We start from the raw sequence: 12915 nt of genomic DNA on the forward strand, positions 1-12915 counted from the left end.
GTTTAACAGGCGACTGCCTGAATAGACGTAATTGTTGGTGATAATCTACAGGTCTAGCACGTACACGTCTAGCTCTCGTTTCAGTACGTTATACACCCACTCTTCGTGACAATTTCCGACCGCGATGTAACTGTTCACCACGTTTGCATATAACTAACCCAGAAAAACCGCTGACAAGTGCGAGAGCTACCGCACAATCAGCTTAACAGCTCATGCATCCAGGTTGCTTACAAGAATAACAAACAGAAGAATGGAAAAGAAAATGTGATAAATGATGATCAGTTTGGCTTTAGAAAAGGTAAAGGCAGCAGAGAGGAATTCCTGACGCTGTGGTTGAAAATGGAAGGAAGACTAAAGAAAAATCAACACACGTTCATAGGATTCGCCGACCGGGAAAAAGCGTTTGATAATGTCAAATGGTGCATGACGTTCGAAATTAGGAGTAAATTTGGGGGAAAGCTATAGGGAGTGAGGGGTAATATACAATATGTACAAGAACCAATAGCGAATAATAAGAGTGGACGACCACGAGCGAATAGGTCTGATTAAAAAGGGTGTAAGACAGGGATGTAGTCTTTCCCTCCTGCTTTTCGATGCATACATTAAAGAAGCAATGATGGAAATAAAAGAAAGGTTCAAAAGTGGAATTACAATTCATGGTGAAAGAATATTAATGGTAAGATTCGCTGATAACATTGCTATTCTCAGTGAAAGTGATCAACAGCTACGAGACCTGCTGAATGGAGTGAAGAGTGTAATGAGTACACATTGACTGAGAGAAACTCGACGAAAGACGAAACTAATGAGAAGTAGATGGAATGAGAACAAATGATTCAAATGTCTCTGAGCACTATGGGACTTATCATCTGAGGCCATCAGTCCCCTAGATCTAGAACTACTTAAACCTAACTAACCTAAGGACATCACATACATCCATGCCCGAGGCAGGATTCGAACCTGCGACCGTAGCGGTCACGCGGTTCCAGATTTAAGTGGCTAGAACCGCTCGGCCACCCCGGCCGGCGAAATGAGAACAGCGAGAAACTTAACAACAGGTTTGTTGGAAACGAAGTAGATGAATTTACGGAATTCTGCAACCTAGGCAGCTAAATAACCAATGATGGACGGAGCAAGGAAGACATCAAAAGCAGAAGAGCACTGGCAAAGAGGGCATTCCTGGCCAAGAGAAGTTCTACTAGTATCATAAATAGGCCTTAACTTGAGGAAGAAATGGCTGATAATGTACGTTTGGAGCAAAGCGTTGTACGGTAGTAAAACATGGCCTGTTGGAAAACCGTAACAGAAGATAATCTAAGCATTTCCGGTGTGGTGCTATAGGCGAATGTTGAAAATTGTGTGGACGGATGAATTATAGAGTGAAAAGGTTCTGCACAGAGTCGGAGAAGAAATACTGACGAGGAGAAGGGACAGGATGATAGGACGTTTGTTAAGACTTCAGGAAATGACCTCCAAGGTATCCGTAGCGGGCAAAAACTGTAAAGGCAGACAGAGATTGGAAAACACCCAGCAAATAATTGAGGACGTAAGTTGCAAGTGCTACTATAATATGAAGAGGTTGACACAGAAGAGGAATAAGTGGCAGCCGCGTCAAACCTATCAGAATACTCAAGACCCAAAAAAAGGAAGTTCTCTCGCCTGACGGGCAGTAGTAATTATGTTCACCGCGACAGTTACGGCTTCAAACACTCGATTGTTCATTAATGAGACACACACAATACACAGTTTTATGGAACCGCGGCTCCCACAAAGAAGTTAGACGTAAAAACAGTTTCACTCATATGGTAGCACCAACTACAATGACTATTCGCGTAGGCATGTCATTACCGGTTGAGAAATAACCCACTTAGTAATACTCAAACCGTAAGATCTTCCTGATCATAATGGTCACTTCAACTTTCAGTACGCACTGCGACGGTAATCCGAATCGTAAGTTGATGAGTTCCACGAGTCACTGTTTCGGCAAGCTTTTGCATATCACATAAACAACGCACGTCCCGTCATACTACCGCAAACACACACACACACACACACACACACACACACTAACTAACATTCCCTCATCGTATAACACTGTTCAATAGTGCTTTCGCTATCGCCCTCTGTGCTTTCATCTCTACGATTTACATAGGAGTTCTTTACATAACAGTTAATATTATACACCACTCGCCATTAAAATTCTACACCAATAAGTAATGCAGGTACTAAGAGTACCTATTAAGCCATTAGAGAAAAATAAACGAATTTTAGTTACTTTTTAACAATATTGCCAACTACTGCTTGCTACAGCATCAAAGGTACATAAACTAAGAAAGCGAGAGAAGTTACAGAAGAAATTGCCTATTACTAACGGCTACATCTTCACAAGCTGAAGTACCGAGAAATTAATATTTAGAGTGAATAATCCTATCAATTAAGTTCAGCGAGCCACCTTCCACTTCGGACACTTACACAGTAACTTAGAGATAAAATATGTTTTTCGGTTGGCTTCCGACTCACATAATTCTGATAGTACAGGCATACTTTACCATTTCATATCGACGTCGGTCGCCAGCTTCGAGCTGGTGACCCTGAACTTCACAGGAGAAGAGACGTGGCGACACGAGGTGGTGGTGGCGCGGTGGCGGCCGGGAAGTGGATTTGAGCCGCCGTCAGCAGACCTCTTCGCCGACAGGACTGCAGACCTGCAGGGCCGACAGATGGTTTTCGCAACAATCAATTACCCTCCGTACGTCGTACTCAAGACAGGTTCCCTCCCCGCGGATGGCACCGAAACTCGCATCCTAATTGAGTTCACCAAAAAGGTAACTTGCTAGCCACTAGACGTGGCGCTAAGCTTACTTAGCTATGAAAGTTAACAGTTTATCTATTAATTTACTAACAGCGGAAGTTATCATAATTAAGAGCAAAAAGTGACACCCTTTCAAAGTGTATCATAACAGAAGCAAGAACGTTCCAGTAGACACGGGTCCGCAAACGAGCCGTTTGTGAAATAGTTTTGAATGTGAGGCTAAAAGCTGCCTCTGCCTTCACTATGAGATAAGGTCCTAGTTTTCATGAATGTATTACAAGTCTAAGATTTCAGACTGAGTCACCTGTAGCTTACTTTAACAAGAAATCAATTATTACAAACAGCAGGTTACAAGTTATAGTGACGTCCTTAAAGCCATGCACCTAGGAAAAGAGGTAGGTGCAATGTTTCTTGCCTTAACAGAATTTTATTAATCGAAATACGATTAAAAGTGATTTCATAAAAATTTGTCACTTGACTCAGGATTTCTTGGCAGGAAACACACAGTATGCATAATGATCGCACACCCTCAGTCTTAGAGAAGGACGATGGCTGATTTTGGTTCTTTGGAAGGGTACTGCAGAAAGCAGGGTGCCTGCAGAGGAGAGTACTTAGAAATTACCTGTGAATTTAACGCTCTTTTAATGCCTGAGCAGCAAGAGTGCCAGTAGTCCACCGGAAGCATCAGCAGCAACAGTAGTAGCCACTTACATTCACAATATGGCCAAAAAGTCATTTTAAATAGCAGCAGAAGGCAGCCAGTAAGGATCTGCCAAATATGTTAGTGACATTGCTGCTATTAAAATGGTTTATAATTTTTGTCATTGATTTTTATTCCTGCTATAAATGTGTATTTCAACAACGTTGCTTCCAATAGCAGCAGCGCAACGTTATGGCATGGAGCATAGACAGTGTAGCAAAATTTGTAACGAGTTGTAGTGCCTGCAGTTTACTTCCACGTCAGCACCCAGTGGCATGGGCAGATAGTTGAAAATATTAAGTTATATTTCCTTGTCTGTGATAATGCGACATTATTATGGGCACGTTGTTGGAAAAATTTATATGCTTTCCGTATAGCAGTCTACGTGTCGTGAGGTCCAATAAACACGAAGAAGCACAGCGTCACAAGCTCCATACACAGTGCAGTGTAAGATCGGACCCACTGCTCTCCCCAGCGCCACATTGCAGCACCAGGACTCGTGTCCGCCCCCGGTAGCTGAGTGGTCAGCGCGACACAATGTCAATCCTAAGGGTACCGGTTCGATTCCCGGCTGGGTCGGAAATTTTCTCCGCTCAGGGACCGGGTGTTGTGTTGTCCTAATCATCATCATTTCCTTCCCATCGGCAGGTAAGTCGCCGAAGTGGCGCCAAATCGAAAGATTTGCACCCAGCGAACCGTCTACCTGATGGGAGGCCCTAGTCACACGACCAACACTCTTGCTTACAAGGTACGTCCCCACTGAACCCCGTCAGGTTTAGTGGTAAGATGGCCCAGTGGATAGGCCGTAAAAAACTGGATACAGAAGAAGAATAAAAACGGGATGAAAGTGTATTGAACTGTGAAAAATAAGAAGAAAAATAGAAACAGTCAACAGTCCAAGCTCAAGATGTGGAACATCGAGGGAATTAGATTAGCCAAGGCGTTGTGGTTATGTGGTTTTCATGTTGGATTGTGAAGGGGGAGATCTGTGTTCAAATTTTTCTCGTGCCTTTTTTTTCACACAATTGTGAACTGTCCGTCTGGATAGCGACGTGTTTGTTCGCTGTATTCAATTTGAGTTTGTCTGGTGCTGTAACGGCCGTTTGCTACAGCGAGGTGTAAGGAAGGGATCTCCGGACGTATGTACCTCCTATTTCTACTGCACAGGTACCACATGTTATACATGGCTCTTGCATTTCGTTTTGGAAGTTTTGACTCGTGTGTTCCTTTGTTGTAACATAGTTTACATCCGTTTAATAGTTGTTTTCATTTCTCTGCGAGGCTTGCTGCGCGGAGTGGCCGCTCAGTTAGAGGCACCATGACACTAATTGCACGGTCCGCTCCGATAGCTGAGTGGTCAGCGTGACGTATTGCCGTCCTACGGGCCCGGGTTCGGTTCCCGGTTCGGTAGATGATTTTCTCCGCTCAGGGACTGGGTGTTGTGTTGTCTTCATCATCATTTCATCCCCATCCGGCGCGCAGGTCGCCCAATGTGGCGTCGAATGTCATAAGACCTGCACCAAGACGGCCGGACCTGCTCCGTAAGGGGCCTCCCGGCCAACGACGCCAAACGCTCATTCCCATTATTGATTGCGCCGTCCCTCCCGCCGGAGGTTCGAGTCCTGCCTCGGGCATGGGTGTATGCGTTATTGTTAGCGTAAGTTAGTTTAAGTAGTGTGTAAGTCCAGGGACCGATGACCTTAGTAGTTTGGTCCTATAGGAATTCACACACATTTGAGCATTTCTGCGAGGACTGCATCACAGCTGCTCTCACCACTCATCATATTTACTTGAGACTGTAATATATTCTTACCACATGACTCATATCCTATATGTATAGTATGTCAGTTACCAAGACTACATAAGGAAAACAGACACGTCGATGACCATACACAATCATAACTGTGGGAGAAAAGTAAGGGGCACGAGGGAGATTTCCACACGTATCTCCCGTTTTGCAGTCCATCACCGTGACCAACCAACCAAGACAACGTGGTTCTTGCTATTTGCTTGATGTTGCACATCTTGAGCTTGCACCATGAACTGTTTTCAATTTTCTTCTTTCTTCACAGTTCAGCGCCCGTTCTTCCTGTTTTCGAGATTGATCTGCGTTCAGTTTTCTACGGGCTGTCCACTGGGCCATTTTACCATTAAGTCTAACAGTGAGAAGGGCGGAGTTGTGGAGTCTCCCTTGTTAGAACCCTGCAACGGCACGAACTATCCGCTAGGTCCTGAAGCGCCTAGACTTCGCGAACGTTGGCGGTAGTTGCCGAAGATTAGTGATACTAATGACAGCCGCGTGAGCAGATGTACACTGGACCACGTGGCTGGCACAGCCAATTAACAGTCCGTTGCCACACGGATTTAACTCGCTTGCACTCAAATGGCCCTGAGCACTATGGGACTTAACTTCTGAGGTTATCAGTCCCATAGAACTTAGAACTACTTACACCTAACTAAGCTAAGGACATCACACACATCCATGCCCGAGGCATGCCGGTCGCACGGTTCCAGGCTGTAACGCCTAGAACCGCTCGGCCACCCCGGCCGGCTCGCTTCCACTCACTTGCACATGTCCGCAGTTCATGGTTCACGTCGTGTTCAGCCACTCGGACAGTGCACATAACGCGGTGACGGGCGGTAGCGTCGGCCAGTGTTTACGTCGCGAGCAGTGCTGAGGTGGAGAGCTGAGCAGCGTGTGTGAGCGCTGTTAACGTTTGCTTCTGTATTACTGTTATATGTACGATGTCGACAATTAACAGAGCGAACAGCGTTCAGTGTGTTTTCGATCACGCTGCATTGCGACCTACGGCGTTTGAAACTCACGAGTAGATTTTTGAGGATTTGAAATTGCCTGAAGATGTACTCGTTATTTGTCAAATTTATTTCGAGCGACACTTATGAGAAATTCATTGAGGAGCATGCTGGCGTGAGACCATTTCGTCATAATGATGGCAGTATTAACAATGTCCAAATCGTGCCCTTAGGCTATGGAGTGAGAGCCGTGCGTGCATTTAGTGTACCACCTGGGTGCCCTAATGATCTGATTGCACGTTCTCTGTCACTGTACGGCGCTGTTTTGACAGTTACCAATGAAAAATGGTCGATTGCATACCGGTACCAAGTTAACAGCGGCGTGCGAAGTGTACGTGGAGACTTAAAGAAGCATATACTTTCGTATGTTGTCATTGGCGGCTGTCGCGCACCTGTAACTTACACTGGACAACCCCCTACCTGTTCGATCTGCCATTCAACAGAACACCTGCGGATGAAATGCACACGTTGACATCCATTTCAGATTCCACGGGAACGTCCTGCAGACGGTAGTGAAAGGCTTGTTCCATTGTTGAGTGAGGTAGTCGCGGGGACTGTACCACAACTTCGGTAGCCGGAACATGTTTACGAGGTGGATATGCCAGTTCAGGTGGAATGCAGTGCCAGAGACATTCGCGGTAGGACGGACGTCGATTCGGCCCCGTCATCCTCGCCGGGACAGTTACTGAACCACCCTATCGGGAGAGACTGCACCAGAAATGAAGGAAGGCCGCCGTAGGAGAAGCAAAGGGCATAGTATCAAAGAGGAAAAGTCGGATGATTCGAGACCCGTCCACATGCCAGAAAGTGGCAGCGAGACTGAACCTCAGTCTTCTTGCTCAGTGCGCTGCGAGAACACCGCGAGACAAGAACGCATCCGTGAACAAACCAAACACCTGAAGGCACTACTGAGCCCTGAGAGGGAGCAGAGCACCGTAACGGCCAAGAGGAAGAGCGAGCAGAGCAGCGAGCAGCTGCAGCAGCCCTCCCGCAGGAACTCGCTGACGTCACCAGTCGCAGACCCGCGTGGTGGCCAGGCGGATGCGACCACGTTGACCCAGCCGGTGGTGGCGGGCAGGGCGGCGCGCGCACCGCAAAGCACCCCGACAGCAATGAGCCGTGGTGCCAGCAGGACGAGGAGATGCAGCAGTAGCTGCTCTCGCGCTTGACCATCGCACTGCGACCTTTCCACTCCCTGACACGTTATTGCCTTTGACGTTTCGCCTCACACTCCAGACGATACCAACGAGCTTGGTTCAAAGCCGTCGAGAAGGACGATCCCAACACTCAGCGCTCATTGTCCTCTGAGCCATCATGCGACAGCCAAACGTACAAAATTAACACACTTAACGTCAATAGGATTCAAAGTGCGGTGAAACTCCGTTCGCTAACTGATTTCTTGTATGGTACCAGGGTTGACACTGTCCTCCTACAGGAGGTAGTCACAGTCTTAGAAGTGTCCGGTTACGTTCTTATTGATAACATCAATATCCAGGATGCTGTAGGCGCTGACATACTTCTGCGAGACGGTATACCCTTTACGGACGTGCAGCGGCTGCCTAGTGGCCGTGGCATTTCTCTTCGAGTGAAGGGTGTGCAGATTGTTAACGTGTACGCTCCCTCAGGTAGCACTCATAAGAGAGATCGTTCTCATTTTTTATAAAAACGAGGTTCCCATTCATCTTAGCGCTTATCGTGCACATCTCATCCTTGGTGACTTCACTTGTGTGCTTAACGACAGAGACCAAGCTCCTAACACGAACAGATGTATCGAACTTGAACATTTGGTTCATGGCATGTGTCTTCACGATACTTGGGAGCAAGTGCAGGGTGAGCTGGTAGTGTACTCCTTCGTAACCAGTGATTCTGCCAGTCGGCTGGATGGAATATATGTGTCCGATGCTCTCCAGCGACACACTGTGGACTGCGGCATAGCTCCTATCAACAACTCCGACCATTGCGCGTATGAGTGTTACCTTAACCTACAACGCCAGCAAATTTACGGTGGGAAAGGCCACTGGAAATTGTATGTGAGCCTTCTGCAGGATGCCCAACTTGAAGAGGAGGTGAACATAACATGGCAACAGCTCCAGCGGCAGCGATGTCGTTACGCTACCGTTCTACAGTGGTAGATTCAGTGTGCCAAGCCTAAATTACGCCTCACCCTCATGAGCTACGCCCGACAAAAACGTTTTTCGCAGAAACCGGCTATTGAATTTTATTATCGCTGTTCGAGAGAACTGTACAATCGCACTACCAATCCTTCTCGCGTTTTCGACGTAAAGATCAAACGATATAAAGCGAAAATCACGGCGATACAACGCAAACGATTGCAAGGCATTATCGTGCGAGCCCAACCAAAATACGTTGCAGCCGAAGAACGGGCCTTTCTGTACCACATCCTGAGAACGACGAAACGGTGTAAAGCAATGTTTATTGAAGCCGTCGTTGATGACGCTGAGAATGCCATCACGAAGCAACGTCTACGACTATTATAGTCAACTTTACAAGAAGCAACCCGTTGATGAACACTCGTGCGACGATTTTCTTACGATCTTGAGCTGCCATTTGTCACAACAGGACAAAGCAAATCTGGAATCTGTTTTCACAGAGGACGAAATCCGACTGGCGGTCCACACTGCAAAGAAAGGGAAATCACCAATCAGCGCTGAGTTTTACCAGCGATACTGGAACCTCCTCTGTCCGACACTCTTCGAGATAGCGAATGGAATCTGGCACCTGGAAGTCATACCCAAGGCATTTACGGAAGGTATCATCTTGCCCTTACCGAAATAAGGTAACAGCAGGAAGGTCGAAAACATGCGATCCATCACACTCCTGAATGCCGATTTCAAAGTCATTATTAGATCGATTAAGCTACGGATGCAAACCGTTATGTACAAGGATTTAGGCAGTTACCAGTACAGTGCAGTGCAAGGCCGAAGTGCCATCTCAGCTGCCTGCGATTTGTTCAAATACTGAAACCAAAGGACAGGGCCCTCTGATCTTTCTAGATTTTGAGAAGGCTTATGTCCGTGTACGTCATGACTTCCTCTTTAAAAGCATGAAGAAACTAGGATTTGGACCTCATATCATAGAATTAATTCGGAAACTTACTACAAACGCCTCTTCATGGATTCTCATTAATGGCCATTTTACAATGATTTTGTACGCTATTGCCGGCCGCGGTGGTCTAGCGGTTCAGGCGCTCAGTCCGGAACCGCGGGACTGCTACGGTCGCAGGTTCGAATCCTGCCTCGGGCATGGATGTGTGTGATGTCCTTAGGTTAGTTAGGTTTAAGCAGTTCTAAGTTCTAGGGGACTGATGACCACAGATGTTAAGTCCCATAGTGCTCAGAGCCATTTGAATCATTTTGTACGCTATTGCAGTAGAGCCGCTACTGAACAACTTAGCGTATAGCGGCATCGGGCTTAGCGTCGAGTCTGTCACTATCCCATGCATTGCTAATGCTGACGATATATGCGTAACTGTGTCATCATCACAACAACTTATGTCAACAGAAACTCTTTTTACAAACATTCACGTTTCTTTCAGGAGCAATACTAAATAGAACCAAAACCACAGCTTTGCAGATCGGAGGCGGTATCAAAGACACATCCCATGTTACCTGGTGCAAGGTCAAGGATTATCACACAACTCTCGGTGTTACCTTTGAGGCCAAACCAGACAAATTCCTGACGAAGAACTGGTCACACAAGCTTGATAAATAACGTTCTGCTTTGATACTTCACAAGGACCGTGACTTGAACATACTACTGAAAGTTAAGACCATAGAGATCGCCATTACAAGCAAGATGAATTATTTGGCGCAAATTCTTCCAATCTCCGACCATCTAGCCAAGAGTATACAACGAACGTTATGTTGGTTTCTTTTTAAAGGGCCCATTTTCAAAGTTCAGTTCGATACCTTAACCTTACTTTCGTCCAAAGGTGGCCTTAACCCCATTACGGTACACAAAAAGTGTGTCACCCTGCTCCTAAATCGCATCAGGAAGGAGGACCAGTATCATCGCAAACCTCATTCAGCGGTGAAAGCCTCATAGCCTTGACCCACCCGTTAATATCACCTGCATTCCACTTTCTTACAGGTATGTGCGACTGTACTACATGGAAATGAGCTACATTTGATACAACATCGCCGATAACGGAAACCTGACGAACAGGAAACTTTATGACCTTCTCATGACAACAAACCACAGAAATCGTCTCGAAGAAAAACATCTACATACACATTGGAGTATAGTATAGCGGAATGAGCACCTGACATGTTACCCTCACGCCTCATAGGCGACTGGTATCTAACAGTCAACGATAAAGTAGCAACGAATGAAAAGCTACATAAGATAGGCCTTCATCCACGGCAAACTGTGACGCATGCAGAAGAGTCGATACGCTTATTCATAGGCTCACGTGCGGACATGCAGAAGAAATTACAACATCTCTTCGTCAACGATTGTCGGTGATAGACCGTAAGACGCCCAGTGATGTAGACCTTTTAAAGATCATTCAGCCACAAAAACTGAGATATACACGAACAAAATACAACGCTGCAACGTGGATCATGGACCACACAGCATTGTTTATTATGAAGAATAAGCATGCTAGTTTCCTAGATTATTATTCTAACATCGAAATTGAGCACCTTATAGTGAGTCAACATTGTGACTTCAGGAGGATATTTGGAAATATGCTGAAAATCATAATTAACGGTTAAATACATCAAATCCAATATTTCGGATAGCAGAGATTGCCAGTGATCTGTATGTATGAAACCTAGTTGCATCCTGGGACTTTAGTTCTTATCGGAATTTTAAGATAATATCCAGACGCTTACCAATGCAGAAGGCATTTTTTCTTTCCCATTTTTGTTTTAACATTTTCCTTCTCACACAGAGCAACGAAGCAACTTTCCTTCAACAATGAAGAGATAGTCCTTTGTGCACCATAAACTTTCTGTTTACTACTTGAAAAAAAAAAAACTCAAGAAGACGGGTCCTGGTCTGGTAGGAGAGTTTCTCTGCCCGGGCACTGGGTTTTTGTGATGTCATCATCATCCGTGACAGTTGCTAGACTGGACTGTGTAAAAATTGTAACTTTGCACGGGAGGTGATGACGGGGAAGTTGAGAGCCCCAGGAATCAATCATCATCACTATCGTTTGCACATAAGTTGATAATCCACAGTGCGCAGATGCGAGTTTTGTCTGGCACCAAACTTAGGCGAAATTTGTGCGAATGACAAATAAGGAAAACAGACATAAATTACTATTCTAATTACGAAGGCTTTCCCAGCGTATTAATTGATAATATTCTCCTCGGGTGTGCAGCCGGATCATAACGTCATCTTGACACAATATTTCAGCGGTCCACCTGGCCGCCATCTTCAGGTGATAGTGCTGGTACACGATCTCGGCCGCTGAAATATTGTGTCAAGATGACGTTATGATCCGGCTGCACACCCGAGAAGAATATTATCATAAATTACTATTCGTTATCTGTGAATGACAAATATTATTGGAATCGTTATTCACTTATATGAATAGAAACACTTATTCATTATCTGCGAATAAAAGGTGTTAAGAATAACAGATAAGTCTGAAATCCAACTGTGTTTATTGCTCAGATTCTTTGTGATATCTTAAGCGAGCGTATTTTTCGCTTCTTTTAATTAGATTCCCAAACAACGTTCAGTAATATTAACCCCAGTCATGTTTACATAACCTGTAAACAGTCCGCCGGCTTAGCTGGGTGGTAACGTGCTTGCCTCCCATGCACTGTGCGCGGGTTCGATTCCCGGCCGGGTTGTAGATTTTCTCCGCTCGGGGTCTGGGCGTGGTGTTGTCCTCATCATCATTTCATCCTCATCACCGGCCGCAGGTCGCCCAATGAGGTGCCGAATGAAGTAAGACTTGCACTTGGCGGCCGAACCCGACTAGTACATCCCGGTCAACAATGCCATACGATCACTTCATTTCTACCTGTAAACTGAATCGTTCCACATCATTTGCTTAAAAGAATCTTTCAGATCACGTGTGTAACATGTAATGAACCATTAGCAGAACATGGGATCACAAAGTACAAAAAGAGACGATCATGAAATTATATAGAGTGATAATAATTCCTATGTTATCCTGTGGAAGCGAAAGCTGGTTAAGCACAGCTTCTACACGGAGTACACAAAAGGACGTGCCCCCCTTCTAACAGCCGTGTACCGCAAGTCTCTAGAGGAACGGAAGGTTCAAAATGATAGGAAAAGAGCACAGGTAGTTCCAGTTTTAAGGAAGGTTCGTCGAGCAGATGCGCAAAACTATAGGCCTATATCTCTGACATCGATCTCTTGTAGAGTTTTAGAACATGTTTCTTGCTCGCGTATCATGTCATTTCTGGAAACCCAGAATCGACTCTATAGGAATCAAGATGGATTCCGGAAACAGCGATCGTGTGAGACACAACTCGCTTTATTTGTTCAAGAGACCCAGAAAATATTAGGTACAGGCTCCCAGGTAGATGCCATTTTCGTTGACTTCCGGAAGGCGATCAATACAGTTCCGCATGTCGCCTGATCAACAATG

The 12915-nt window shown here is 45.6% G+C and overlaps 1 protein-coding gene across 1 annotated transcript in view; it reads left to right on the forward strand.

Annotated features, from left to right (window-relative positions):
• LOC124593830 (glutamate receptor ionotropic, kainate 2-like) overlaps nucleotides 1-12915 on the forward strand; it is an 89634-nt gene that overhangs the window by 9637 nt on the left and 67082 nt on the right. The window contains exon 2 of the mRNA XM_047132177.1: nucleotides 2573-2822. Coding sequence (XP_046988133.1) covers nucleotides 2573-2822 — 250 coding nt within the window. The remainder of the gene's footprint in view (nucleotides 1-2572; nucleotides 2823-12915) is intronic.

This window comes from Schistocerca americana, chromosome 2 (genome assembly GCF_021461395.2).
Source record: "Schistocerca americana isolate TAMUIC-IGC-003095 chromosome 2, iqSchAmer2.1, whole genome shotgun sequence".
Classification (NCBI taxonomy): domain Eukaryota; kingdom Metazoa; phylum Arthropoda; class Insecta; order Orthoptera; family Acrididae; genus Schistocerca; species Schistocerca americana.